Consider the following 25,143-nt stretch of genomic DNA (forward strand, 5'->3'; position numbering starts at 1 on the left):
AATGAATATATAAAAATTTCAATATGCTTTAGTAGCAAAGCGTATAATGGAGAATGAATCAGGAATCTGGTTAATAACTTATAGTACTTTCAGATTGGCATCTGATCCACGTTGTAAACTAAACGCTGAGTTCCATCTGAATATTTCGTCTCATTCATTTCATGCAATATGCATAACGATGAAAAGATGCCAAACTTAGGTCTGTCCATTAATGGGGGATTATTTTATTGAAATTCAATGCAAGTTCCATTCAACGTTCATTTATTCATTCATTCATTTCATTAGGAATGAAATGTCTATGTCTAACAAAAAATTGAAGGAAAAGTTGAGATGACGTATGTCTCGGTATGAGATTCTTTTTCATTCTTATTACATCTACTCTACGGTGTAAAACTTCACATTACATAAGCCTAATACACCTTTTGCATGGTCGCATTACACTATCCTATACTCTCTACTTTAAAAAGGACTTTTTAAATTAATTTGCCTATGATTTCAAGTTTGCTAGAAGTTAGATAGATACCTATAGATCGTAGTCTTCGTCTTTAGATCCAATTAAGTAACAGCTGTAGGGAAAATTTTGATGACAATCTACCAGAGATGGATTATAAAAAAAGTGGTTTTGCTTTTAAAAATCTAAACATATTTTCTTCACCACTTGCTCGTTTATGTTCGGGTAGTTAGTTAGTCGTGGCGTAAAGATTTGGCAAATTACAATTTATAGGTTTTAAGACAATTTGACGAAATTTTCTTCTGGGTGGAAATGTTTACTTTTAACACTGGGACCGATTAAATTATTTTTATCATTTTCTCTTGCTTTAATAAGCAAAAAATTTTCCAAAATTGATATCAATTTCATCATAAGGATTTTGTCTTCTTTTCAATTTAATATGCAATGCATGTGCAACTAAATGATTTAGAAATCTTTTTAAAATTTTTAAAAAGCTATTAAGATACAGAAAAAAGAAAAAATAAAATATATATATATATATATATATATATATATAAAATTCGAAATAAAATAATAAAATAAAGATACAATGATAAGAGAATAAATTAGTGACTATCACAGAAATGCATCTTCCAAAACCCAAACATAATATAGAAATAAAAATTGAAATCCATTCACATATATGGACATTGAAAAGGAAAAGGAAACTATTTAAAAAAACAAAGAAAAAATGAAAAAAAAAAACACAAATAATAAAATATAACCATCATTACGATATTCCAGTAAACGGGCTTGTAAAACACACCTATATAACAATATAAATTTAGGAGTTTTCCTCTTTTTTTTTTTATGATTACTTTACTTTCTCTTCTTACTACACCAGATTATAACTATCTTTAAAACTTGCAATAAATTCTGCTGAAATTTCAGTAAAACAATCGTTATGATAAGATGTAGTGTCATATCTTTTTAAATCAAGACTTTCATCGTTTCGAGTAACTCGATCACTTATTTCGAAATTTTTCAAAAACATCTATATAAGCTTTAATTTAAATTATTCGGACGTTAGGCAAAAGCATCTTTGAGGTGAAAGCAGGTAAAGACTAATGCTTTACCTATGAGTGAAAAATTAATTAGGCATTTGTTAATTGAGACCCAGTCAATTCTGAGCCCATTTTTTTATAAAGTCATACCTTTGCATCAAAAGCTATGCGAAACACTATGCAATGTATATTTTGCACTCTTCGACACGTTTCAAGGCAACCGTACAAGTCTCTTCCTTTTTTTTTTTTTAGGAGCATTAATAGGACTTTTTCTCGCAATCATCGAACGACGTTCAATATTTGATAATTAAAAGTTCTCAACTCCGTAGAATCATAGCAGCAGATATTAGTTTAACAATTTTTTAAAAAATTTGTTTAGAAATTAATTCTACAATCTCTCGTTTGCCTATAACGTTTGCCAAAATATTTTTAAACAAAGAATTCCAAACTTTCCTTGTTGACGACTTTAAATACATTTGTCTTTTCACGTAGGTAAAGCTCGAGTCAACTTTGTTAAGGACCTTGATTGATTATCGTTTGTTTATTGCGTGTCCCGCATTATCCTACTCTTGTGTTGTTCAGAAAGTCACTTTGGTTTTTCCCCGGCCCTGGATTTAATTGCATTTTTTTCACAGTCAAGTGTACACCTGAGCCGTATTTTCATAACATATTTTAATATCTCATATAGGAAACCTTATTTGTGAAAAAGTTCGATTGACTCAAGCCGGTACTTTTCGTTTGTTGCCCCTTCAAATATAAAAAGTGAAAAACAACATTTACACCGTATTTTCTTTTTTTAGTATCGAAAGGGTACAAAAAAATTATGCGATTTGTATGGAGGGGATATATTGACAGTACGTGAGTGCCGAAATTGGTTTACAAGATTTCTTTCCAACAATTTTGATATTGAAGATGTATCGGCTTCTAGAAATTCACTTGCAGGTGATGAAGACAAAATGAAAGGATTAACTGATGAAAGGAAGCCGATGAATAACAATTCGTAAGATCGCTGAGAGATTAAATTTATAGCCTTCGACCGTTTATCCGTTTAATGGTTTTTCGTTTTGACATTTGAAAAAGAAAAACGAAATGACTTTCTGAACAACCTAACAAATCATCGATAGTTAAGAAATATTATTTTTCTTAAGATTTAAATGAAGCTCTGACAATTATTGTTGGCAATGTCCCGGGTTGGTGAACGACGTTTGCATTTTAAATGTTTAGTAACTATTGCACATTCATCCTAAGCGACTTACTATTAAATGTGTATTCTTTCAGTCACTAACAATGACAATCTTCTTTTCTTAAAATGTAAGTTTTACTCGAGCTACCAATGTCGACAAATTTGAATGTTTCAAAATAACGATACTTGGTCGTCAAACTTCCAGCATTCTACTAAACTATAGGAGAGGTTAACACTAACTTTGTGATCGTCTCTTTTTCCCTTACAGATGCGTTTGAAAAGGTCGCGATCAAATTTTTTGCTCCAGATTTGAAAAGAAAAAATTCTTTTTGAAACAATTTTCAAATGACTTCAATGATTCAATGATTTTTCGTCGTTCATATTGACATGAGATACTCTATTCGTTCTAAAGCGTGTACAACTTTCTTATTATTTTGATAATTATTGTGATTTTAAATTTAAAGCAAGTAAATATTAAATAAGAACCCAATTAAAATCGGAACTTTAAACAGAAAAAAATAAAAAAAAAAAACAAAAAAAAAATAAGATTAAATTAAAAAGTAGCTAAAATCTTTGAAAGCAAAAGAAGAACGGATATAGTCGTAATACTCTTCAAATGTTGGTAGAAATAATATAAATGAAATTTAATAAAACACAATCATTTTTGTTTTTTTTTTTTTTTTTAAATATAACTTTTTTTTAAGATCTAATTTTAAAAACTAATAACGATAAAAATTAACACTTTTTTTTATTTTTTTTTTTTTATATAAACCCTTAAGCCCCTTTCGTTTTTTTTATTATTTAATAAATTGAAAAAGCAAAAACAAAAAGTTATGGGTTTCAGCACGTACGTTTTGCAATAAAATTTAATATTAAGTAAAATCAAATAAATGAAAATAAAAAAAATAAAAAATCGAAAAGAAAGAAAAAATGGTTAAAGTTGTTGTTGAAAAAAATATATATAAAAAACAAAAAAAACCAATAATAATAAAGCATTAAATTTAATTTACAAAAAAAAACACACACACACACACACACACACACACACGCAAACACCTCCACATACAATTTCAATTTCATCTATAAAACGTAAAAGAAAAACACAACAATTATGACTTCCCTTCTGTCTCAGTTGCCATACACGGAGTATTAAATTATAAAAAACGAAATTTTAATTTTACCATAAAAATTTACAATGATGTATCATCTTAGGAAAGAAAAAGAAAAAAAAAAAAAAAAAAGAAAACTTCTTGTAGGAAATTTTTAAGATAAGCAAAAAAAATAAATTAAAAATAAAAAAATTAATAAAAAAATTTTAAATAAATCGATAAAATGCAAAAAGTAAAAAAAACATTTTTTGAAAACATTAATAAACAAGAAAATGTAAAACGGAATTAAATTAAAAATTCTAACAGTAATTAATCTAATAATTAAACGTAAAAAGCGTAAAAATAAAATCATAAAAACGAAAATGAAAATAAAAATAAAAATAGAAAGAAAAAGAAATTTCCCCACAAATGATTTCATGTTAACATAAATAACAAATTAATCACATTAAAAATGAAAAATTAAAAAATAAAAGCAAAAACAAAAAAACCAAAAACTACAGAGAAAAAAATATGATTTCAAGCTAAACTCGCTGGAATGTTTTTAAATTCAATTGATTACAGGTTTGTAACCACATTTAACAAACACGCAAACATATTTAAAGCAAAAATTATATTGATTTTCTAGCTACAGGATGCCAGAAATATGTTACACGTTTCTTTCCTTCTAAATACGGCTTATCTCTCCTTTGACCTAAAATTGCACGCTTTTCCTGCAAAATAATAGCGCATCAAACGATATTCGAGAATTAGGTCGATCACAGTCTATATGTCAGCCGCCAATTGCCAGAAATTAATGATAAGTTCGTCCTTCTTCTGAGCAGTAGCGGTAGTAGCAGTAGCAGAAGCGTTCCTAATTTCAAATTTCAAACACAGTCTTAACTTTCCTCCTAATAAATAAAATTCGCGAATTTGAACTAAAGCTAAATCGATTGAACGTTAAGGAGGAGTATGTGCAAGTTAAGGTTATTGTAATGCATAAAGCGATTTGCCAGACTGAACAGAAAAAAGTTTTGAATTATTGGAGAAAATTTTGTTGAGTTTGTTTTTATTAAATCAAATATGTGACATTTTGATCAAAAATCTCTCTTCACATTTTTCTGATAAAAGCGTTGCGCCATTATCACACAAATTTGGAAGTCTTTTGCGCGAAATACAGAAACAAATGATTTCTATAAGCATCCTTTGAGATCAATTTTCTACTCCATTGACTATACGAACGTTGGTCCAATGGGGCAAGATCCAGATTATACATTGTAAGCATTCCAAGTTAATTTCTTCACATTCGTGCAGAATCATTAATGAATATCATGTGTGTATGTGTTTTGTTTTGAAGTGAGAAACCATCGAAAGGCACCCACTAGGGGTAGTGCGAAACTTTAACCCGCTAAAAACCACCTATACCACTATTCCTTAGCCTGTGGCACGATCGCTTTAGTATATCTTCGCAGGGAGGATAGACTCTACTGCAGAGGCATCACATAAAAGGCTACATTAACAGTTCTCGTTTCGTTGTTCTCTCATTACGTTTGCGACAGATCGCGCAACATATTTGTCGCGAAATTGTTCGGGAGAGGAAACTCTTCCATTTCCGTCTGTAGTATCAGTCGTTTATGGTCTTTCAAAGAGACATTAAAAACGTATTCACTCTTGTCGAGGCAGTTTCAAAAACTTCAGCGTGGGCCGTGTTCTATTTTATACCTATGTAAGTAATTTCTAAAACAACTATGGCCGCCCATTAATTGCGTTAAATAAAAGTAAACAGCATCATGCTGCGTATTGAATCAGGGCCGCAGATCTGTTATGAGCCGGTGCGCCCACCTACCTCTACTCGCCCTGCTCCAGCAATCTTGCCATTCTTCCATCAGTAGACCTTTTGCACGCCAGTTACCCGCATCAGTCAATAATCTGTGAAATTCGGCTCTACTCATATACTAGCGATAACCAACGCCACACTATGTCCGGCACAAACTTTTTCCGAACGGAAGACCCGCGTAGCAACGTCGCTGTCACCACTTCTGCCATCAGCTTTCTATGGTCTTTCGTAAGGCCCCGTGTGTTCGGTGATAAGCGAGCAAGGCTAAAGATGCAAATATAATTCTGCCAATCGCGACTCGCCATACCACTACGTGTACAGTTTTGAGAATAACCCAGGTTAACTGCCCTCGGCTCGTTCCTGGAAATTTTAATAAATGCTGCTGAATTCCAAACACGTCGTGACCAACGATTAATTCTTTGTGCGATTTCTTCACGAACTAATAAAGCCGTTATCACGAGCTAATTATTTTTATCCATATGGGGCCCTCCAGATCAATGGTGAAGCTCGATAAGTCAGTTTTTCTTGATATAAAAGCAATAATGTTTATTGTTGCAAGTGTACAGCTTTATTTAAACATATTGTTGGTTGATTATCTTTTTTATTTGTTATAGGAGGCAAAAAAAAATTGCCTCCTATCCAATATCGTGATATTATATAATATCGGAACTGAAAGGTGAAAGGGCTTTTATATATTACCAGGGTATTAGTAATAGATGGGTTACTTTTGGGTTAATTTTTAGACTGTCTTAAGTCGTTTTTTTACCCGCGAGAACAGCGGAGCTAGATCAGGTTGCGGAAAGATAAGAGCTGAACTGTTGGTAAACAAAAAAAAATTTCGATGAAACAATGCAAAGTCGGCAGATGCAGCATACTGATGCAAAAACCAAGGTGGTACAAGCTTCCAGTCAAACGGCGTTTGGACCACGACAATCAGAGAAAAGCTACTCTTATTCATTAGCGAGCATAATAGTGAGTCCGGCTTTATTGAAAGTTAAGGCAAGATTAACTTAAATTTGACTTGTGGAGAGAAATTATACGTAAGGGTTAGTCTTTGCCTACATTTTCTAAATCGTTGCATATTCGTTCTAAGTAAGTTTTCCAAATAATTAAAGCTTATTTTTTTTTATACACTTTTAAAATTTTTTTAATTATTTACCAAGAATTCACGCAAAAGTAAAAAAAAAAACAAAAATTAAAAGATTTTAAATATACTTATACGTCTATACATATATTCATAGACGTATCTAGCATTGGTTTTCGTAACACTCACTAAAACAAATGAAAAGATTTTAATTAAAAAAAAATAAAAAAAATTTCATTCCGTTTTTAAATTCAAACGAAATTTCTCCAATAGTTGATGAAAAGCTTCCTCGTCTCCCTCTACTTGAGCTTTATTCTAAAAAATCAAAAATCAGCAAACGATGTAATTATTTCATTTATTTATTATTTAATTCCATTAAATACCTCAGCCAAGAGCTGATCAAACGTGGTCTGCTTGCATCCAATTTTAAAAAAGTCTTCATCGCTAACCTTAATTTTAGTGTCGGCGTTATCCGTTGTACCCTCGTAGATGTTCAACTCTTTAAAATCAAAAACTAGCAAATATAACCATTTTTTTTTTTACCAAATTTTTGTTTTTGCCAATGGCAGAGAAGGTCTTACGTACCCATACTTTTAATCAATTTGCCTTCGGCATCGGTAAAATTAAATTGAAATATATTCATGCAGGTGCGTTTAGAAGGATCGGATTCTTTAAGTTTATTACGTATTTTCTCAATGATTTCATCGCTTTGCATATTCAATTCAAAAATATGAACAAAAAAAAAAAAACCGATAAAATTCTATTAAGTATTTTACTCGTGTAACACGTTTGTTCGGTTTGATTGATAGCATTTAACTGAAGATTAAGATCTTGTACAAACCGAGCTCGATAACTTGTGGATTACATCGCCCACACTTGTATTTACGCAAAATGACAGATTATATTATATCTTCTTATATATATATTTATCGCTAAGAAATGCTGGTCTACTAATTTAGTTGTTCATTTTATAATATCGGGACATTTGCATGAAAGCTATAAGTAATATATATATATATATATATTGCAAAAAAATAATAAATTCAATATAATTGTATATCCGAAGTATTCAGATCCTTGCGCGACTTGCATTGCTTATGATCGAATGTTGAAATTTTCCAAACATTTTCTTCAATTCACGACTATCGGCCCGATTCTCTCTCCTGAACAAACTCGGAATAAAAAAAAGAAAAAAATTTCAAAGCCTTACTAACAGCATGGCAGTGTCTAACCTTTCTTAAATGAATTTGCGAAAAGCTTTTAAAACTGCAACATAAATATGATTCCTACAGAGATGCTGCTGATAATTGGCAAACTGCTTGAGAAAAGCTTATAATTTTGGTATACTCTACTCGTAGGGGATATGTAAGATTCATTGTAAATTTAATTTCTTTTTCTTGTAGTTTTCATTCATTCGGTTTTTTTTTCATTATTTTCAGTATTTCCTTTTTCTTTTTTTTTTTTCTCTCTCTCTTTTTGGTTACCGCCATGTTTTGCATAATTTTTAATTAAAATCAATTTGTAAAGATTATTGAAAGTTATATGCCCGTTGTCTATCAATGAATAGATGTACTACTATTACTGCGTACGTACGTACATACGTACACATACGTACTGATGCTATGATTGACAATGGGAAACTTACTAACGTCAATCGTATGCAAATGATTTTACATTTCGTAAATGGAAAGTCAAACGAATGAAAATTAAATCAAATTGATTCATTACTGCAAAAATGTTTTTTTTTTTTATAGAAATTTTTGAATATTATACGATACGATATTATATGATTATATTAAAAAAAACGTAAAAATTTAAATCTAAATTTATGGTTTCCATAGTTTTAATAGGCCATCTTCACCATACGTTGCTAATAAATTTTGATGTGGATGATGAGTCAAGCCAATGACGTCTTTCTCATGAACCTAAATTATAGCAATTATATTACGACGTAGCAAAAATAAAACACATCAATAAATATTATTGATCTTACATTTAAAGTTCTTTCCAATTTTCCTGATGAAACGGAAAAACAATACAATACTTGATCCTCACCGGCGCAGTAAATGAATTCACCACGTGGTGATAAAGTTGCTGATATAAATGCACCACCTTCTCTTTTACCCGATGAGAATGATCTTACAATTTGACCGGCCATATTCATTATGACGACAGTATTTGAACGATTGCAGACTATATAATGATCGGGATTTTTCGGCAATATCAGCACAGTATTGACAGCCAATTCATTACCGAGAGGCTTATAGGTAGATAAGCATTCCGTAGTCTTTAAGGACCATATTTTCACAGTGCCGTCCGATGAAGCGCTTAATATGCTGTGACCATCGGGTGTAAAAGTAGCCTCATTCACAAAAGACGTATGACCTTTGAATTCTTTTAACATTTTACCCGACTTTAAACCATGCAGATGTAAGGTATAATCGAAGGAAGCGCTTAATATTTGACTATTGTCACGTGAAAATTGCAAACATGTTATGCCTTTTGTGTGAGCTTTTTCGAATTTTCTTAAACATTGCCCAGTTATAATACGCCACACTTTTATTTGGCCATCCTGGGAGCCAGATGCCACCATTTCGGAATCTCTCGAAAATGATAAAGCCAAAACCGCCTGCTCCATCATCATAAATTGATCCTGCGCCTGATATTTTAAATCTTTTCTAATCTTTCCTGTTGTAAAATTCCACACTTCCAAAAAGCCATCAACGCTGCCCGTTATCAGATATTGTCCATCAGGCGAAAATTGGGCACATTCAACATGCGATTTTTGTCCGAATTTAATTTGACGATACATTTGTGTAGGATACATTTCTTCTTCTTGATCTTTCATCGCCGCTTTGCCGCGGAATAAATCTATTGTGGTGCCAGGTGGTAATAAGCCCTGATGTTGTTGCCATTTCAATGCTTGACCCAATAAAGCCAAAAGGCGAGAAGACGGTACCACGTGAACTTCACCACTCAACTCTTGAGCAATGATTGCACGTCGTTTATCCTTGCTACTACCTTCTGGATAAGCTTCACGAGGATCGAAATAAGCCCGCTGCAGCATATTTTCTAAGAAAGAATAAAATCAATAGAATCGAAGGAGATAAAAAAGAAACTTTTCGTATATCTTTTTATCAAAAGCTCTTACGCTCGACTGTCAATTTCTATTATCTCATACTCCTGAAAAACATTTTTTAACCTATGACCATACTTCGGCTCTAACTCAAGTACTTGAACCATTCTCTTTAAAAATGCCTTTTAACCTGCGACCATGCTTTAGTTCTTACCCAAATGTATGTACCGTTCGGGTTCGTGTTGCTTCAGCATAATCATTGGATCGGTTTGCCTTAATAACGAACGCGCAGCACCTAATTCCCGCAATTCAATCAATTCCAATACAATTTGTTCATATAAATTTAATAATTTTTTATCCGGCAATTTAAGCGATTGCGTTACTTTTAAAACCGTATCCCAATGGCCATTTGTTATATCCTGAACAAAGCCATCAACGCTGTCTACGGTATTTAAAGATACGCCAGTTTCCTCTTGTAAACTTTGCAAGCTCTTATATAAATTAGACTCCTTGAGGTATTGTTGTATTAAACGAATAACACTGGAAGCATCAATAATCATAAATAAACATAAATACATCGGGAATACGAATGCATTAATTTAATTTTTCTTTAGTAAAACTTACTCAGCTGATTCTATCTCAATAGACATGTTATTAAATGAATGTCTTATTTACTTGCAATGGAAAGATTTCTTCATACACTTCTTCCTTTTTAAATTCTCTTAAGATTAGATGGAGCTAGTTGTTAAAATGATTATGCAGTTCCTTCTTAAAATATGTAATGCCTTGCCCTCAACGCCGAAAAAAACAAAATTTTTGTTTATTTGTTTCTTTATTTTATATAGCATGGATTACATTAACGAATAATTTACTTTTTGCATTGCCAGGGTATCCCATAGCCGGCATAGATTTCAATTAAATTTATTCTGGCAGAGTAGCTTTGGCAAAAGATTGCTGCAGTGGTGTTGTGTTTTTAAGTTCAATCATATGGTTCATTTATACGCCAGAGATGTTTTCTGAACAATAGAGTAGGTAAAGCGGTATTTTCAATATTATTATGATTGAATTAAAAACTAATATTAATATGTGGAATGAATGATAAAATTGTGATTTGAAAAGTTAAAAAATATATATATATAAAAAAGAAATGGAATTTTCGGGTTTATTAAGTTAATGCAGTCGAATGTAACATGCAGAAGGGTTTAAAATAACATACAACATACGTCACTCTGCCAAATTTCATCGAAAAACTCATAAAATTGCGACCTGTAGGTTAAACACAAATTTACGTGTATAGTTATCAGAAGGACAGACAGGGTTAGACCAATTCAGATTATGATTTTGAATCGATCCGTATAATAAAACCTGGGCCTATCTTAAGCCCTTCTGCGTATTGTATACGTCTGTACTCAGTAAAAACTAAACGTTTTGTGGTTTTAGCTTTGTGTAAACTCACACACAACTTTACTCGTACGAGACTAAATAGAAAACTAAAGATTGTGTTGATACATCTCTGTGAAAATGCACATACAACCTTAATCAAAGCATTGCTGAGTTATTGCAATAACAAAACTCATGTGAAAATGGCTGACAATGGAATTACGGTTAGAGCGGGTGTGTCAAATATTTGAAATATTTTTAATGAAACAACAACAAAAATACAAGACAAAATTTGCTTTCTCGATCGATTCTGTTGGCCTGGTAATTCATTTTGGTTTATATGAAGAATTTTAGGTAAAATTTTGTTCGCGTTGGGTGTGCGTCCACATATGCTTTTTTCGTTTATAACTCAGGAACGGAAGCGTTGATTTAGATGCGGTTTTTTGCAAATGGTTAAGCGCAGCCTGAGGTTTCGTATAGCAAAAAATGGAAAAACATAGGCGATCCTTGGCTGAGAAAACTTTATCGATCCGGAGAATGGCACTTGTATGGTGACATTAAAGTCTAATTTTTATGAAAACTCAAAGGAATAAGGTACTGAAGGTCAATAAGCTTGCTTTAAAAACATCTTGAGACACCTACCTTGGCTTTAACCTTCTACTGACCCCGTCATAAATAAGTTTCACTTTTTTACATTAAGAAAAACATCAACAGTATTTATTAAAAGATACACAAAACCAATTTGATACATATAAAAGGGAAAAAACTTCATTTATAAACAAATTTTCATAATTTACATTAAATTAAAGTCACATCCAGCCCAGGGAAAAGTTTTTATTGACGTGCCATTTTCTGTCAATATGTCAGCTTAATGTTGTAAAAGACTACTAAGAAGTACATAAGAGACTGAAATGATATTATTTGTTGCTGGAATATGAACTTGTTTCATAACACTATTTAGGGGAAAATTTAAATGGCATGCATGCCTCTTTCTGAAGAAATATATTGGCATTGTTTTAATTTGTATGTCCAGATATGGACTACAACATAATTATATTGTTAAAAACTTCCTTGGAGAAAATTTAATAGACGAAACTTTGTCGCTATTTAAACAAAATTTAACTACTAAATTTTAATAATTAGCAAGTTGTGGAAGTAAACGAATAAACGAATAGTAGATTTTTATCAATTTAACTAAGAATTAACATTAAAAATTTTTAATAAAATATAGTAACGCACTTACACAAACTTCAAATAATACTTTAGAAACTATCGCGATTTTAACTGTTAACAGTGTTAATGTTGTTATTGATTATCTATAATAATATTACAGTTACTTCTTTACATTTTTTTAATATTTAATTATCTTTTTTCATTCTGGTGGAGGTCATGCGATAGATGATTGAATCGCGACCCGGATCCATAGAGCCGATTGCATAACAAATAGCCAGTAAAGAAAAGCCAAATGTAACCATAAGCCATAGGATTATATTAAATATAACTGGATAATCTTCGCTATAATACTCGGCTAAATTATATTTATTCTGAAATAATTAAAAAGAAAAATTAATTTATATTTGATGGAACTAGGAGTGTACACAAACCTTGTCTTCTTCTGTCGTAGCCTGACGTTTGGCTCTCGTGTTGTCAGTTTTCTTAACAATACCCAAAACTAGAGTTCCTTTATTACTACATTTTTCAGCAGCATTGTTAACGTTTTTAGCCACAGTGGCAAACATATCTAAAGCCTCAATCGTAGCTACTGATTTCTCACCATGTCCTTTTGCAATCGAATCCACAGAAAGGCTTATAGACAGCAATTTGCACTTGTTCAAAAGTGTATTCATATTATCTGCCATAGCATTAATATAAGCAATACTTGATAAATATTGCTTGTCGCCGATATGAAGCTCCGGCTTTAAGTATATAGATGAAACTGACTTAACTTCAACATTGCCGAGGAGAGCATTGAAATTTTCTATCTAAAAAGATGTAGAGAAAATATAGTTATTTTTAAAAAAATCAGCGCTCTTTAAAAACACAAGGGTTTTACACTTAAAATGGGGACTTTTCGAGAAAATTCCAATTGTCTGGCAAGCTTTCTTCTAGCTTCGCGGAACTTATAACAAACAGTATGGCTATTGGACATGCTATTCGTAAGCTCTCATAACTGACACTAAGTCCACTGTCGAAATAATCTCTAATATATAAAAACAAAACCTGTTCATCAGTCATTGAACTGCATATTATTTGGGTATCAAGCCTTTCCTCTCTACAAACGCTTTTCACTCTACGAAAAAGCTAACGGTCTATCCAAAGAAGGAATAACTGATACTTAAGCCTTAACGTTTGTAAAAAACTCTCCTCTTGAGGTATGAGATAATGAAGAATGATCGCGCTTTATATCAGCTCTTTCCAAAGATAAACTCTTTATCATGAATTTCTGTGAACAAGTATTTAGAGCTTGTTCATTCATTCGATATAAAAATATGCCTTTTATCTTCCGGCTTCAAAGAGATTTAAAACTCCTTTTTTTCATCTTTAAGTCAAAATTTAAGTGAAATTAAAAAATTTGAATACTTACCGCCTCTTCAAAGTTTTCGAAATTCATAACACAAACTGATTCATTATCAGCCTCCAACTGGTCAGCGACAGCATTTAGTGAATCCTCAACTCTGTGACCTTCTAATTGGTAAGTTTTTTCGCCAGACAATTTGCTACTGGTTACTCCATCCAGCCTAATAGTTATTACATTTGTTGGTAAATTAAAAGGATCCAAAATATTCAAGCACGGCCATTTAGCGTCCCCAGATAATCCATTGCCCAAAGAGGCATATATAACATCACCTAAATCCTCAGAAGAAATTGGTTCTGTGCCCTTAAAATTCAATGACTTGGGGCTATTTAGTATAACAAATTCACCGAACGCGTTAGCTGCAAAAGTGCGTGAAAAAACTTTACTTATTCTCAATTTCTCAGGTATTTAATGGTTCGATATGACAAATCAATTATTGTTGTTCCAGCAAAAGCAATTCTTCTCATTTCTTTTACCATATTGATTTTTTATGATCGAGTTATACTTACTTGCGGCAATGCAAATCAGAAAAATTAACAAATTTTCTAGCATTTTTTAAAACTATTCTAATTTTTTTTCACGGATTGAAATTTTCTGCTTTTATCAAAAATTGATCATATGACAAACGGTTACAGATGACAGCTTTATCTAATACTTATCGATATTAACGATGGCACAATAAAAATGTTGTCACAAGTTTCTTCAATTATTTTAGTTACAAACGATGTAAAAACTTTGCGTTTTCATTTAAATGCAAAAGAATTACAGATTTGCCTGAATTTCTAATTTAATTGGCTATTTACAGGATTCCATCAATTCCAAAATTGCCCTTAGTGACAAAATTGCACCGTAATACATATTGTCTGCGACTTCTCTTAAAATCTTACTAAACAGAATTTTGCAAATATAGTTTAGTGATAAGAACATTCTTTTCAAAAACGTATTGTATTCTTTTGTAGCATACCCAACGCGAACCCAGAAATTCCATGTAGTACTCATCTTCTTGCATAAAATCCTGACAGGGATTGTTCGATTGTTCTATGCCTTATTTGTTGCCAAATTCGATCTGCTCACAATCAAAGAAAGCATGATACAACCCGCAGCAAAACCAGAACTCTGTGCGTTTGTGCGGTCATCTAATCCTTTTGAACAGTCAGCTAGTGGGACGACTCAATAATTGACAAAATATTTTCTAATATATATTTATTGGTTTGACAGGAGAGATATCAAGTATAAAATAAAAACAGAGGTGTAATCAAGCAGATGAAAGTTAATTTTCGCTATTGTATTCAGTTGTTTGGGCCAAAAAACTACACTAGGTTGCCCTCAGCATTGTTGTATTTTTCTTCTTCTTTAATGAAATACATTGTTATTTGCACGGCTTTTATTTGTTTACTTATGTGACAATGATTAACGAAAGCATAAAGGATTTAATACAAAACTGCTTACTACCAGAATTAAAGGAAAATTTCGATTCTGCACTCATTAACAAGGAGTGTTTCAAATCCTACCATGAATGCTTACTTGTACAACTACCTGTAATTTTCGATTGGATGCATGAACAAGAGAAATGGTTATTTTCTAGTAACGAAAATGATCATGAAAAACAGGATGTACGCATGTAAATTCTCCTTTAACCTTCAACATATATTAATACTGATCCTTACCATTTCAGATTCAAGGTCAACTAATAATTTTGCTCAGTGAATTGTCCGGATTGTCCTCTTATGAAGCCATTTACAATTTGGATAGCAATTCGCAGCTCTTAACACATGTTGAAAGACTTTTAAATCGTTTCGAAATAAGAATGTCTGCTAAAGCGGAGGAAATTATTTTTAATTACTATAAAGACAAATTACACAAAGACAAATGGAAGAGAAATTTGGGAACAATCCACGGTTTTACGCGTTATTTAGAAGTATAAAGCTGAGTTTTTCTTAATTTCAGAAATATATAACAACTTGACGTTTTATTAGCATCGTTTTCAAGGTTCGTTTGGTATGACTCAACTATCCTTAAATTTTTCTTTAGCAGCAGCTTTAAATGTAAGAACTTGTCATGAGTCACACTACAAATATTTAAGTACAAAAATTTTCCACACTATGCTTGATCAAGGTGTAAGTTGTTCAAAATATCATTATATATTAATTCTAAACTAACGTATACCTTTTTACAGAACGCAAATGACATACGTAAAACGAATATACATAGCGTTATATACGATGCTGCACTAAAAGACATCTACATAATGGATTCTTTGCTCTTTGTGAAATCGTTATGGAACTGTTTATTGAAATGCTTAAATTTTTATTCCGAGATTGATAGTTTTACGGTAGATTTCCTTTTTTTCCTAATCTCTATCTAAATATACTAAAATTAATCATTAGTTTTGTTTTCTAGTGGAGTCAGGTGGACGATCTCTTAGAAGTGCTTATACGCAACGTTACTCTCGCACCTGATAGTTCAACTTCTTTACAATTAACAACGTTTATTAATAGGTTAATGGTGTACTTTGCCATTAATAATCGAGAACTCGAGGAAAAATTAAAAACCGACCTAACAAAAGTGAACTGTTTAAAAGATTGTCGTTTGTTATTTTCCCAAAACACAAGTTATACGTGTTACCGCTGGGCTAAAAGTATATTGCAAATGTTTATTTTGGAATCTCACAAGTTAAAGCAATCTCCAGACACCTCTTTAAAATTATTAAATGTATGTTGAAAATATTTTGATTGGTCTTCTTAATCCTATAGTTTCTATTTTAGGAATTACATCACTGCTATCTCGTTACGATCTTCCCCATAAATCTGTGCATTATAGAGTCTCACTTAGTCGAGTTCATGGAAAAATTTAATATTATTTTGATGGAAGTTGTTAGAATTCAGAAAGAAAATGAAACTGTCTTGAAGGTATGTTAAAGTGTTTTTCTTTCCTGCAATTCATTATTTTTTAGTGTGTTCGAAGGCTATCACGGACCTTTTGGAGACTTTTTATTTGCATTTGGAGAACTGCTCAAAATCTTCAAAATTGCTTAAGTATAAAAATGCGTATTGTGAACTTTTTAAACATCCGCCATTTCTCAGTTATGTCTCTGTAATATGATCATGTAAAACAAATTTATTTTGAAAGAAAACAACATAATAAAAATAAGAAATCATGAAATAATTTTTTTCCCCATTATTTACTCGCCAATATTCAATTCACTGCTTGGTGCATCCACATCGATGTTGAGACATTGATCAATAATGCATTCAGTCAAAACATTTTTTAATTGATCGGTTACGCTTTGTACATGACCTTCCAAAACTTGAGCTTTGCTGTCAAATTGATTTCTACCTCCGCCTCTAGCGGTGTTGGTTAAGTCTTCTTCATCTTCATAGCAAGTCTCCAATCGTTCAAAATCAAGCGTTTGATTAATGCGTTCCATTTCGGAACGCTGGCGAATCAGAAAATCTTGCACGGAATCTGAAGGACAATAATAAATAGAACAAAGCAATAATACTTTTCTGCTAGTAATTTTAAAAACCTAATCACCACCACAAAGTCATATAAGAAAATCGGGAAAATCAAGCAGACCTCATGTAAATTTCAGCACAACATATAAAAACGAACAAAAGTGATCATATGGGGGGGGGGGGGTCTTCAAAGCCTATAGACGCGCAAACGGAACTAAAAATACGATCTATTTTTTTGGTGGTGAGTAAGTGAAATGAATGGGCCCATTAAAAGCCTTGAGATAAACGAGGTATTTTCTTTCTAGTTACATATCCTGCCATACCTGCGTATACCATACGTTATTATCTCACCTCTTTGTGCGCCATCACTATCAAGAATTTCGGGTCCAGAATTAGCTACTGATCGACCGTTTTGGGAATCGAAGCCTTTATTTAGACAATTCAAATTTTCCGATACAGACTCCATTATATTCAGTTTGTAGAAATGCTTTTCCTCTTCGATCTCGGCCTTTAAGCGTTGCATTTCATCGTGTAATTTCTTACGTCTTTCTTCCAATTCTAACAGTTTCGCTTGCTCATTTTCCAATGTTTTGCACAATTCTTTGAAAGTATTATTAGCAATATCGACCAACGATTGAGATTTATCGAACAGAGAAGCATTTGATTCAGTCTCCGTTACCACAGATGACGTAGTGGTAGGATCAGTGGTTGATGGTGGTGGTATCATGGACGGTGTAGTCAACGGCGGGGCCGTTATTGATGGAGTAGTCATGGATGCGACATCTTCGTCTGTTACCGATCTGGTGGTGGAGGATATATCCTTAAAATCGATTGGCTGCTGGGAACTGGACATTTTTTTCAACTTTATTGAGCTCTTATTAGTATTATTTTTAAAAAATATATTTTTCCTTTTTTTTTTTTTCCAATATACAAATATATTGTAGAAAAGATTCTTTTACGCTTTTAAATGAAAACTATGAAATTTTGTTGACAACTATTTCTCAGTTATTTTGAAATTTATATATGGGTTCAGAAGTTTCTTTTTTCAATAAGAAAAGAAAGACGCTGCAGACTAGTGTACTTCATTTGTTGAATATAGAAAACAAGAAAAGTAATTCTTAACGCCGTGACTTAATGTTAATACTTTTTAGTTTTTTTTAGCTCTGTTGTCTCTGTAAATGCAGTTTTCTCATTTCTAATTGTAAAAGGGTTTTCTTGTATTCGGAATTTTCAGCAAGTCTTGCGTAACATAAAGCTTTTGTGTGATAATACTCGGCTGCCGCATTTTCCAGTTCCTGCCGCAATTGCGAATTATTACCCGAATATAATACTGCATCTTCTATAACACCTGAATCATTTTCAATGTTCGACAATAAGTCATCATCATCTTCATCATTTTCGTAAGCAGCGGCATTGATTACAAACGGCAAACCCTAAAATAGCGTAAGATATTTAAATACAGCGTAAAATAAATAATATTTAAACCGAATATTCAATTATATATTACAAACCTACCCGGTCTAAGGTTTCTGCTGGCGACATATCATGTTGTTATTGTACATTCTGCGGCCTTTTCTCTAATTACTTTGAACTACGTTTTTTAAATTAATATGTAAATTCAAAAAAAAAAAAAAAAAAAATTTCAAAAAAACTATGCCTCAAGCCTTTATCTTAACTAAGAAAAATCTACGATTCTTCATTAATTCAAATTTTCAGTAACTAAATACTATTTTCTTAATTTATTCGTATCTCGTTAACACTTTTCATGTTTGAGTGTGTAATCAATATTACGACTCAAACAATGTTACAATGTTAAATTTAGCTTCCTACGGAATCGTTGGAGTGTTCACGGTCCATTTCTAATTTTATAATTTCATTATTTAATTTTTCAATTTTCAATATCATTACATTTCTTTCAATTAACATGTTATCCATTTCTCTGTTCAAATAATTGGTTTTTTGTTTAAAATATTCTAGTTTAGCTTTCATAACATTTTCATAAGTTTTTCCACTTCTACTATCTTTAGACGATTTAGACGATGAAGATGAGGGTAATTCCTAAAATAGAGAAAAACATACAACAAGTTACAACTGACTGATGCATATTCTTTTCAAATTATTCCTGCGCGCTATTCACAAACATGCTCGCTTGAGATATTCGAACCAAAGAGAATGAATAGCTGTAGAGTATGCGAATAAATACATAGTATAGGGCCCGTGTGGCTTGTTAAAATTTTATAAACGATCCCATCAAAGTTTGCTATCGTTCATCATTCTTTGCTTGAGAAAGAAAGCGTCGTGTTAAGCTTTAAATGGGTTTAATACCACTGAAGGCGGACCTTTCATGTGTGGAATATTTGTAAGCCGGGCCGTTTAATTTTTAATTTTCAATTGAAAAATATTAAATTCTGAGATATTGTTTTAAATTTTGTAAATCGCCTGTTTTCTTATATGCGTATTTATCTATAAAATAATCCAACGCTGGTCATCAATCTCAAAGAAGTAGAATCAAAGTCGACCGTAGCATGGTAGTACCTTGCGCTCCACATCCTCTGTTCTTTCATGAAATGGTCAATCAAATTCTCAAACTTGGAACAAATGATAACAAGTAAAAACCTTATAACGAGCCATGGGCCATCATTAAACGTCCTACAACACTTCACTTCATTCGTATTCATACAATTTTTCAAAATGAGTTTATAAAGTTTATGTGAAGTGCTCGGAGTATCGGAGTAGTAGTAAATTTCATCAAAACATCTCAAAAATTGCGACCCATTTGGTTGAACAGAAGTATACAAGACAATCTGTCAAGTTTAATGATGAGTCTATCTTAAATCCATTTGCATAGACTTAATATACCCTAATACCACAAGCGATGTAGAATATAGAAATGTTACTCGCTCAAGCTTAATAATAAGTTTATAGTGGTCTGTATAACGCTCCGCAGTTGCTCCGAGAAAAATGTAAACAATTCACTGATTTTTTAACTTTCTAATATTGTGAATGTTGTGCCTTTACTTGTTGCGTCTTATACTTCGTAAAGTATCGTATTTTCGTTTTCACAGAAGAGATATACCTTTCCTACATATCTTACTTGTAACCGTATTAAAGGCCTGAAAGGTTCTATCACAACAATCTACGGAATCCTGCTGATGATGAAATTACGATATCACACTACAACATGGCGAAATTTTGGATTTCTTTACCCAATTTATTTAATAGTAGCCTCCCTTATCGAAATTACGGGAAATTCCCCAAAAAATATTTTTTTCACTATTTCCCGCTTTTGTAAACCTTTCGTTTCATATAATAATTCTTATCGAAGCAATTGTCAGAGGTTTTCTGCTCTAAATTTTAATATGAAATATCCCATCATCAAGCAACTTAATCAAGCAAAACATTTACACATCCCGAATAAAAGCAATATACGTAAAGCTGTTTTATGTCCAAATTACCTATAGGTCACAACAAATTTTGGAAACTACCTAATGTACGGAAAGAAAACGATCATTACGAACCTATACTAATTAGTAAATGAGAATTGGCTAACAATAACGAAAAAGATTGCGCCATCACTGATCAATTCTCTAATTCAAGAAAGTTAATTTTTTTCCCAAGAGGTAGACATGGACTCCACTACTGATTTTAACAGTGTTTCTTTGGCTAATATCTCTGAAATTAGGCCTTGCTTCAAAATCTTCCTGTTTATACCTTATAGTACAAGTAATTTCTGCTTACATTTAGAGCTATATTATCTCGTCCTTTTCGCGCTTCGGGGCAGTTCAAAATGTTCACCTTTTCATCTCGAATAGACGCATTTTCACCTTCACGTATAAGATCGTTCTAAAATTACAATTTCAGAAGAAAGGTATTGCCGTCCTTTACATAATTTTGGTGTTTCTCTACTCACATCGGTTCTCGCCCTTTTTGCATAGTCTAAGTAGTTTGATCTTCCGGAGCAGCCAATTTGCCGTTTGCACGCAGACTCATGCTAAAATTGTAATTTCGAAAGAAAGGTGCAAATTAGGACATTTTTTTAATAACTCATATAATATGCGAAATTCGCACAGATAGCCTGCTTTTCTGTCCATCGCGTTATATTGTCAGAAAGTGCTGATTAAAAATACTATTACCGTTAACTCATGAATATCCTTTGACGCTGGAGTAACGGCGCACGCACTCCTGAGAAATAGTAAAGAACGGTTTCTCAAGCATCTTTCAAAAAAGTCTTATTACACATACCAATGAGCTCTCATCCGCGCTTCAGCTGTATTTTGCAATTCCTTATCGCAAATCTTACATTTTGCCACGTGTTTCCCCTTAATGATGCAGTGTGTAAAACCATATAACTGATACCCTTTTCCAATTTTTCTGCCGACCATTTTATAAAAATCGAGTTTTGTGATTGTTTGTATTTGCAACGAACTTTTTTGTTTTTTTTTTTTTGTTTTGTTTATTTAGAGTAATTGATTAGATTTGCTGACAATGAAACTGATGGCCTTTTATTAATTACTGATTCCTTATGATTGATGTTTTACACCTTTAGCTTGATCTCCTTTTCCTCCTCTTCTGGAATTCAGCCAATGAAAATCAAATATAAAAAGGTTTGTGTTTTTTTTCTTCTGTTATTCAACAAACCAACAACCGAAAGTTCGCTGAGATGTGTAAAAATGAACCAACGTAAACACAGAATTCTTTGTTTAGGCTTTAGTAGAGTAGGGGATAGATTTTGTGTACAATATTATTATTTACTTATTTTAGTGCTTATTTCGCTATTGTATTTAGAGTTGTTCGGCAAGTGATTCTGAGCTTAGTGTCTGTCTGTTTATTGATGCAGCGAAGAGACAAAATCGATTGTAAATATATCGGGAATGATGGATGGCAACTATATAAGCAACAAAAACAGAAATGTTACAGGAAACGAATTTTGCTAAAATTTTGAAATACTTACAAACCAGACGGGAACAAAGAGAAATATTCTGTAACGAATGGCATAATAAGTACAAGATTTTTGAAGATGCGCAATAAAAATTCTAATCCCCACAGTTAATACATCTTCTGTATATGGTTCCATTCGCATTTTGCACAACCAGAACGTTACAACGTTCAAATTACTTAAAACAGACCAATCTCTCATTATACCCTACATCGCTTGCGGTACAAGGCTCGAAATTTTTGAAATATTTAGACAAAATTTGGGACGCTGAACTGTTTCAGCGCAAAAGCAAGAAATGTAAGAAATGTTTACAATGAGTTCAAACGATGTTCGTTGTTTATGAAATTCTATGTTTGTTATTTTGTCCGTTATATATAATAAAATAAAACATTTAAATAACTTTTATGATTAAGCATTAACTAATATATATTGTATTGCTAGTATTAATATTATTATTACAATTTAATAATCTTGTGTAGAGAGAAGAGACAACCAATCCCACATACATTAAGACACACGTACACGTACGCATACACATACACGCACAATTTTAAATTTTAAATTTCAAAGAGTTTTTTAAAAATTTAATCAAAAGTGTCATTGTTGTATGGAATAATATTAAAGACAAGAGAAAAAACAAACGAAAATTCCTATAACACTTACTCGGTGGTTACAGGAGGTATCTCAGGAGGTTTCCCAATTGCATTTTGTACCACTGAAAACATTTTGGTCATAATATCAATCGTATGAGTTGCTTCCAAAAACAAATCTCCTCAGACTAATGCAAAAGAAATAATTCGTATAAAATCTTAATTTTTATTTAAGTAAAAGTATTTTTTCATACCGCTTTAACATCAAATACGCCAATATTATCCAACTAGGGAAGCGAGTGGACAGCGAGTGGAGCATTAAGCAACTCTTTAAGCCGACGCAATCAAACAGGGCATAGAAGCCCTTAGATGGGAATATACTTTATTGTCTACTTTATTGTCGTATAACAGCCAAAGCTTCTTCTACATGTGCCTAGAAATATCCACCGTACATAAATCAATGATCCATTATTTTAATCAAATCGCTCAAAACCATAACTCCATCTTCACGCTTTGTACTACGAATTACTTTTATTACAATTTAAATACAATTGTTCCAATTCAAATTTAACTTTTTTCGCTTGCAAGGCTGACAAATGCTTTTGTATGCGAAAATAGGCCGCTTTCTCTCGAAAGTATTCAGTTTCAGCGATAATGCGGGCGTCTTCCAACGAACTTTTACGCTTCGTTGAAGGTTGGCTGCCATTATGGTGTTCGTCCCTTTCAGTGTTTATCAAATCGGTATTTATAAAATTAACCAATGGCTGTAAATAATATTAATTATGTAGGAATAGGATATGCCAAGAACATTTTTTCACCTCATTATCTTCGTACGGATCTATATCGGGTTCGTCGCAATAAGAAGTCAATTGAGTTCTAGACTCACTACTCATCGGCGGATTTTCTGTCTTAATAGGAACGGCCGCCGAAATATCATTTAAATGACTGGCAGAATCATTTAATTGTTTCATACGCTGTAAATTCTCAGGATCTCTTTGTCCCCTTTGAGTAGCGTCGATTTGATGTTTGGCCTTTAAGTGTCTCAATATGTTACCGGTATTACCTTGATAGTTTTGTTCGTGACGGCATACGCGGCAACGTACGCGAGCCCGACTTAATTTCTCGAAATATTTCCATACTAAACTTTTGCGCTTTCTAATCGGCAACTCCTTGTTAGATTCATTATCACTGCTGCTCATGTCGGGCATTTCAAGTTGAGTCTATTTTCAAATTCCAATTTAAACTGTCGCTTTATATTGATGTGTTATTGTTCGTATACGAATTTTTTCTTTATCGATGAAATTTATTTTAATCCGAATAAAAAATCATAGAATATTCGTATTAAAAATGTTACTTTTATTAGTGTTGTAGAATTTAGTTTAATATATATTTAACACAGCTGATTATATACAATATGGTAACCGGATAATCACATCATTTTTTATTCTTATGAATTCATTTGCAGTGTTAGGGGAAAGACATCAAAAACTCAACGTTACAGTTGGCTTGACAAACTTGTTCTGTATGTTATTTAACACTAGATTAGTTCACCACTTTTAAAATTGAAAAATTATTGAATGTCAATTGTACGGTAGTTTAATAGTCTCTCTAATAGCCATTGTTCCTCATCACATAAGAAAACTTTGCGAAATCTGTTTCTTCGTCGGCGGCGAACTTTAAAATGAATTTAAAGAGTTGTAAAGTTATTAAAATATAGATTTGTAATTACTGTTAATAATTTCATATAGAAATTGCAGCAAATTGATTGGCATTTTAATAATGCATTCGGAGGGATTGGATTTTTGAAACGATGTTGACCGCTCTTAAGGATGCCACTGCGTTAAAAGAATAAACGCATCGGACGACAATGGACTCAAGTATAATTTAATTTTTCAAGATATTTTCACACTAAACTTTGTCATTTTCTGATTTCCTAAATTCCTTTATTGGATTCCTAATCGATGCTGGGTTTTTTTTTTTTTTTTTTTTGTGTTTCTGTTGCAATTTTGCTTAAATGTGAATAAATAAATTTAGTTTCACAAATTATTATCAACGATTTGCTAGTGCTGCAGGAAATCTACGGTTTGTAATTAATATTCGATAAAGTTTATGTAAACAAATAGTCTTACGAATATTTTCATCACTACCGGCTTAGTTAATTCACATCACTATGATTTCAATTGCAATTGACATTTTCTGCAAACGTCTGATGAGAAATGAGCGGGAAAATCATATTCGTTTAGTTATTTTGACTTAAGAAAAATGAAAAATTTATCTGCTTTTGACCACGTTATTGTTATAAGACAAGAAATTATCGAAATCCATTGTTATGTGAAACATTTACAAGAACGCATATGAATCAATTCGAGGTATGCTACGGTATTTCCCTACATCTGCATTCGATCGTAAGGCTTCTCATTTGTCTACTTGACTATTGACTAAGGCACA

At 32.2% G+C, this 25,143-nt stretch overlaps 6 protein-coding genes across 8 annotated transcripts; 1 reads left to right on the forward strand and 5 right to left on the reverse strand.

Annotated features, from left to right (window-relative positions):
• Positions 1-6,426: 6,426 nt before the first annotated feature.
• LOC119641821 lies at positions 6,427-7,534 on the reverse strand. Of its 2 annotated transcripts, none has more exons than XM_038040685.1 (3): positions 7,269-7,534; positions 7,067-7,197; positions 6,427-6,998 (listed from the first exon to the last, which is right to left on the reverse strand). In XM_038040685.1, the coding sequence occupies exons 1-3, from the start codon at positions 7,396-7,398 to the stop codon at positions 6,918-6,920; spliced, it is 342 nt and encodes a 113-aa protein (XP_037896613.1). In that variant the 5' UTR covers positions 7,399-7,534; the 3' UTR covers positions 6,427-6,917. The 2 variants fall into 2 exon arrangements, with proteins under 2 accessions (XP_037896613.1, XP_037896614.1); XM_038040686.1 differs by having other exon boundaries at positions 7,067-7,182; positions 7,269-7,398.
• Positions 7,535-8,470: 936 nt separating this feature from the next.
• LOC119641816 (WD40 repeat-containing protein SMU1) lies at positions 8,471-10,409 on the reverse strand. The gene is made up of 4 exons (XM_038040675.1): positions 10,384-10,409; positions 9,974-10,299; positions 8,677-9,755; positions 8,471-8,608 (listed from the first exon to the last, which is right to left on the reverse strand). The coding sequence occupies exons 1-4, from the start codon at positions 10,407-10,409 to the stop codon at positions 8,510-8,512; spliced, it is 1,530 nt and encodes a 509-aa protein (XP_037896603.1). The 3' UTR covers positions 8,471-8,509.
• Positions 10,410-11,825: 1,416 nt separating this feature from the next.
• Positions 11,826-18,086, reverse strand: LOC119641824 (ATPase H(+)-transporting accessory protein 2). The gene is made up of 4 exons (XM_038040688.1): positions 17,521-18,086; positions 13,724-14,073; positions 12,744-13,121; positions 11,826-12,683 (listed from the first exon to the last, which is right to left on the reverse strand). Exons 1-4 carry the CDS (start codon positions 18,020-18,022, stop codon positions 12,498-12,500), a joined length of 1,416 nt encoding a protein of 471 aa, XP_037896616.1. The 5' UTR covers positions 18,023-18,086; the 3' UTR covers positions 11,826-12,497.
• LOC119641825 lies at positions 15,078-16,890 on the forward strand. The gene is made up of 7 exons (XM_038040690.1): positions 15,078-15,327; positions 15,390-15,632; positions 15,691-15,831; positions 15,891-16,046; positions 16,115-16,426; positions 16,480-16,623; positions 16,679-16,890. Exons 1-7 carry the CDS (start codon positions 15,121-15,123, stop codon positions 16,814-16,816), a joined length of 1,341 nt encoding a protein of 446 aa, XP_037896618.1. The 5' UTR covers positions 15,078-15,120; the 3' UTR covers positions 16,817-16,890.
• Positions 18,087-18,158: 72 nt separating the features above from the next.
• LOC119641826 lies at positions 18,159-22,484 on the reverse strand. 2 transcript variants are annotated; one of them, XM_038040691.1, is made up of 6 exons: positions 22,121-22,484; positions 21,412-22,054; positions 21,303-21,351; positions 21,080-21,160; positions 20,908-21,012; positions 18,159-18,602 (listed from the first exon to the last, which is right to left on the reverse strand). In XM_038040691.1, the coding sequence occupies exons 2-6, from the start codon at positions 21,549-21,551 to the stop codon at positions 18,327-18,329; spliced, it is 651 nt and encodes a 216-aa protein (XP_037896619.1). In that variant the 5' UTR covers positions 21,552-22,054; positions 22,121-22,484; the 3' UTR covers positions 18,159-18,326. The 2 variants fall into 2 exon arrangements, with proteins under 2 accessions (XP_037896619.1, XP_037896620.1); XM_038040692.1 differs by having other exon boundaries at positions 21,412-22,484.
• A 102-nt stretch (positions 22,485-22,586) lies between these two features.
• Positions 22,587-24,249, reverse strand: LOC119641827. The gene is made up of 3 exons (XM_038040693.1): positions 23,514-24,249; positions 22,950-23,459; positions 22,587-22,883 (listed from the first exon to the last, which is right to left on the reverse strand). The coding sequence occupies exons 1-2, from the start codon at positions 23,901-23,903 to the stop codon at positions 23,214-23,216; spliced, it is 636 nt and encodes a 211-aa protein (XP_037896621.1). The 5' UTR covers positions 23,904-24,249; the 3' UTR covers positions 22,587-22,883; positions 22,950-23,213.
• Positions 24,250-25,143: the final 894 nt, after the last annotated feature.

The sequence above is a fragment of the Glossina fuscipes genome, unplaced genomic scaffold, assembly GCF_014805625.2.
Source record: "Glossina fuscipes isolate IAEA_lab_2018 unplaced genomic scaffold, Yale_Gfus_2 180, whole genome shotgun sequence".
NCBI classification, from domain to species: Eukaryota; Metazoa; Arthropoda; class Insecta; order Diptera; family Glossinidae; genus Glossina; species Glossina fuscipes.

What these genes read in the sequence shown, in the direction of transcription:
- LOC119641821 (XM_038040685.1), bottom strand. Translation starts at nt 7,398, where the DNA reads ATGCAAAGCGATGAAATCATTGAGAAAATACGTAATAAACTTAAAGAA. An exon ending in CAAATTGATTAAAAGTATGG is followed by an intron (nt 7,198 to 7,268) that starts GTACGTAAGACC and finishes TATATTTGCTAG; the next exon opens with TTTTTGATTTTAAAGAGTTG. An exon ending in TTGATCAGCTCTTGGCTGAG is followed by an intron (nt 6,999 to 7,066) that starts GTATTTAATGGA and finishes TTGATTTTTTAG; the next exon opens with AATAAAGCTCAAGTAGAGGG.
- LOC119641816 (XM_038040675.1), bottom strand. Translation starts at nt 10,409, where the DNA reads ATGTCTATTGAGATAGAATCAGCTGA. An exon ending in ATTGAGATAGAATCAGCTGA is followed by an intron (nt 10,300 to 10,383) that starts GTAAGTTTTACT and finishes TGATGCTTCCAG; the next exon opens with TGTTATTCGTTTAATACAAC. An exon ending in CGAACGGTACATACATTTGG is followed by an intron (nt 9,756 to 9,973) that starts GTAAGAACTAAA and finishes ATTCTTTCTTAG; the next exon opens with AAAATATGCTGCAGCGGGCT.
- LOC119641825 (XM_038040690.1), top strand. Translation starts at nt 15,121, where the DNA reads ATGATTAACGAAAGCATAAAGGATTTAATACAAAACTGCTTACTACCA. An exon ending in ACACTATGCTTGATCAAGGT is followed by an intron (nt 15,832 to 15,890) that starts GTAAGTTGTTCA and finishes ACCTTTTTACAG; the next exon opens with AACGCAAATGACATACGTAA. An exon ending in CCTCTTTAAAATTATTAAAT is followed by an intron (nt 16,427 to 16,479) that starts GTATGTTGAAAA and finishes TTTCTATTTTAG; the next exon opens with GAATTACATCACTGCTATCT.
- LOC119641824 (XM_038040688.1), bottom strand. Translation starts at nt 18,022, where the DNA reads ATGTCCAGTTCCCAGCAGCCAATCGATTTTAAGGATATATCCTCCACC. An exon ending in TAGTGATGGCGCACAAAGAG is followed by an intron (nt 14,074 to 17,520) that starts GTGAGATAATAA and finishes GCACTTTTGCAG; the next exon opens with CTAACGCGTTCGGTGAATTT. An exon ending in CTACGACAGAAGAAGACAAG is followed by an intron (nt 12,684 to 12,743) that starts GTTTGTGTACAC and finishes TAATTATTTCAG; the next exon opens with AATAAATATAATTTAGCCGA.
- LOC119641826 (XM_038040691.1), bottom strand. Translation starts at nt 21,551, where the DNA reads ATGGTCGGCAGAAAAATTGGAAAAGGGTATCAGTTATATGGTTTTACA. An exon ending in GCGCGGATGAGAGCTCATTG is followed by an intron (nt 21,352 to 21,411) that starts GTATGTGTAATA and finishes ACTATTTCTCAG; the next exon opens with GAGTGCGTGCGCCGTTACTC. An exon ending in AGGATATTCATGAGTTAACG is followed by an intron (nt 21,161 to 21,302) that starts GTAATAGTATTT and finishes TTACAATTTTAG; the next exon opens with CATGAGTCTGCGTGCAAACG.
- LOC119641827 (XM_038040693.1), bottom strand. Translation starts at nt 23,903, where the DNA reads ATGCCCGACATGAGCAGCAGTGATAATGAATCTAACAAGGAGTTGCCG. An exon ending in ATCCGTACGAAGATAATGAG is followed by an intron (nt 23,460 to 23,513) that starts GTGAAAAAATGT and finishes TATTATTTACAG; the next exon opens with CCATTGGTTAATTTTATAAA.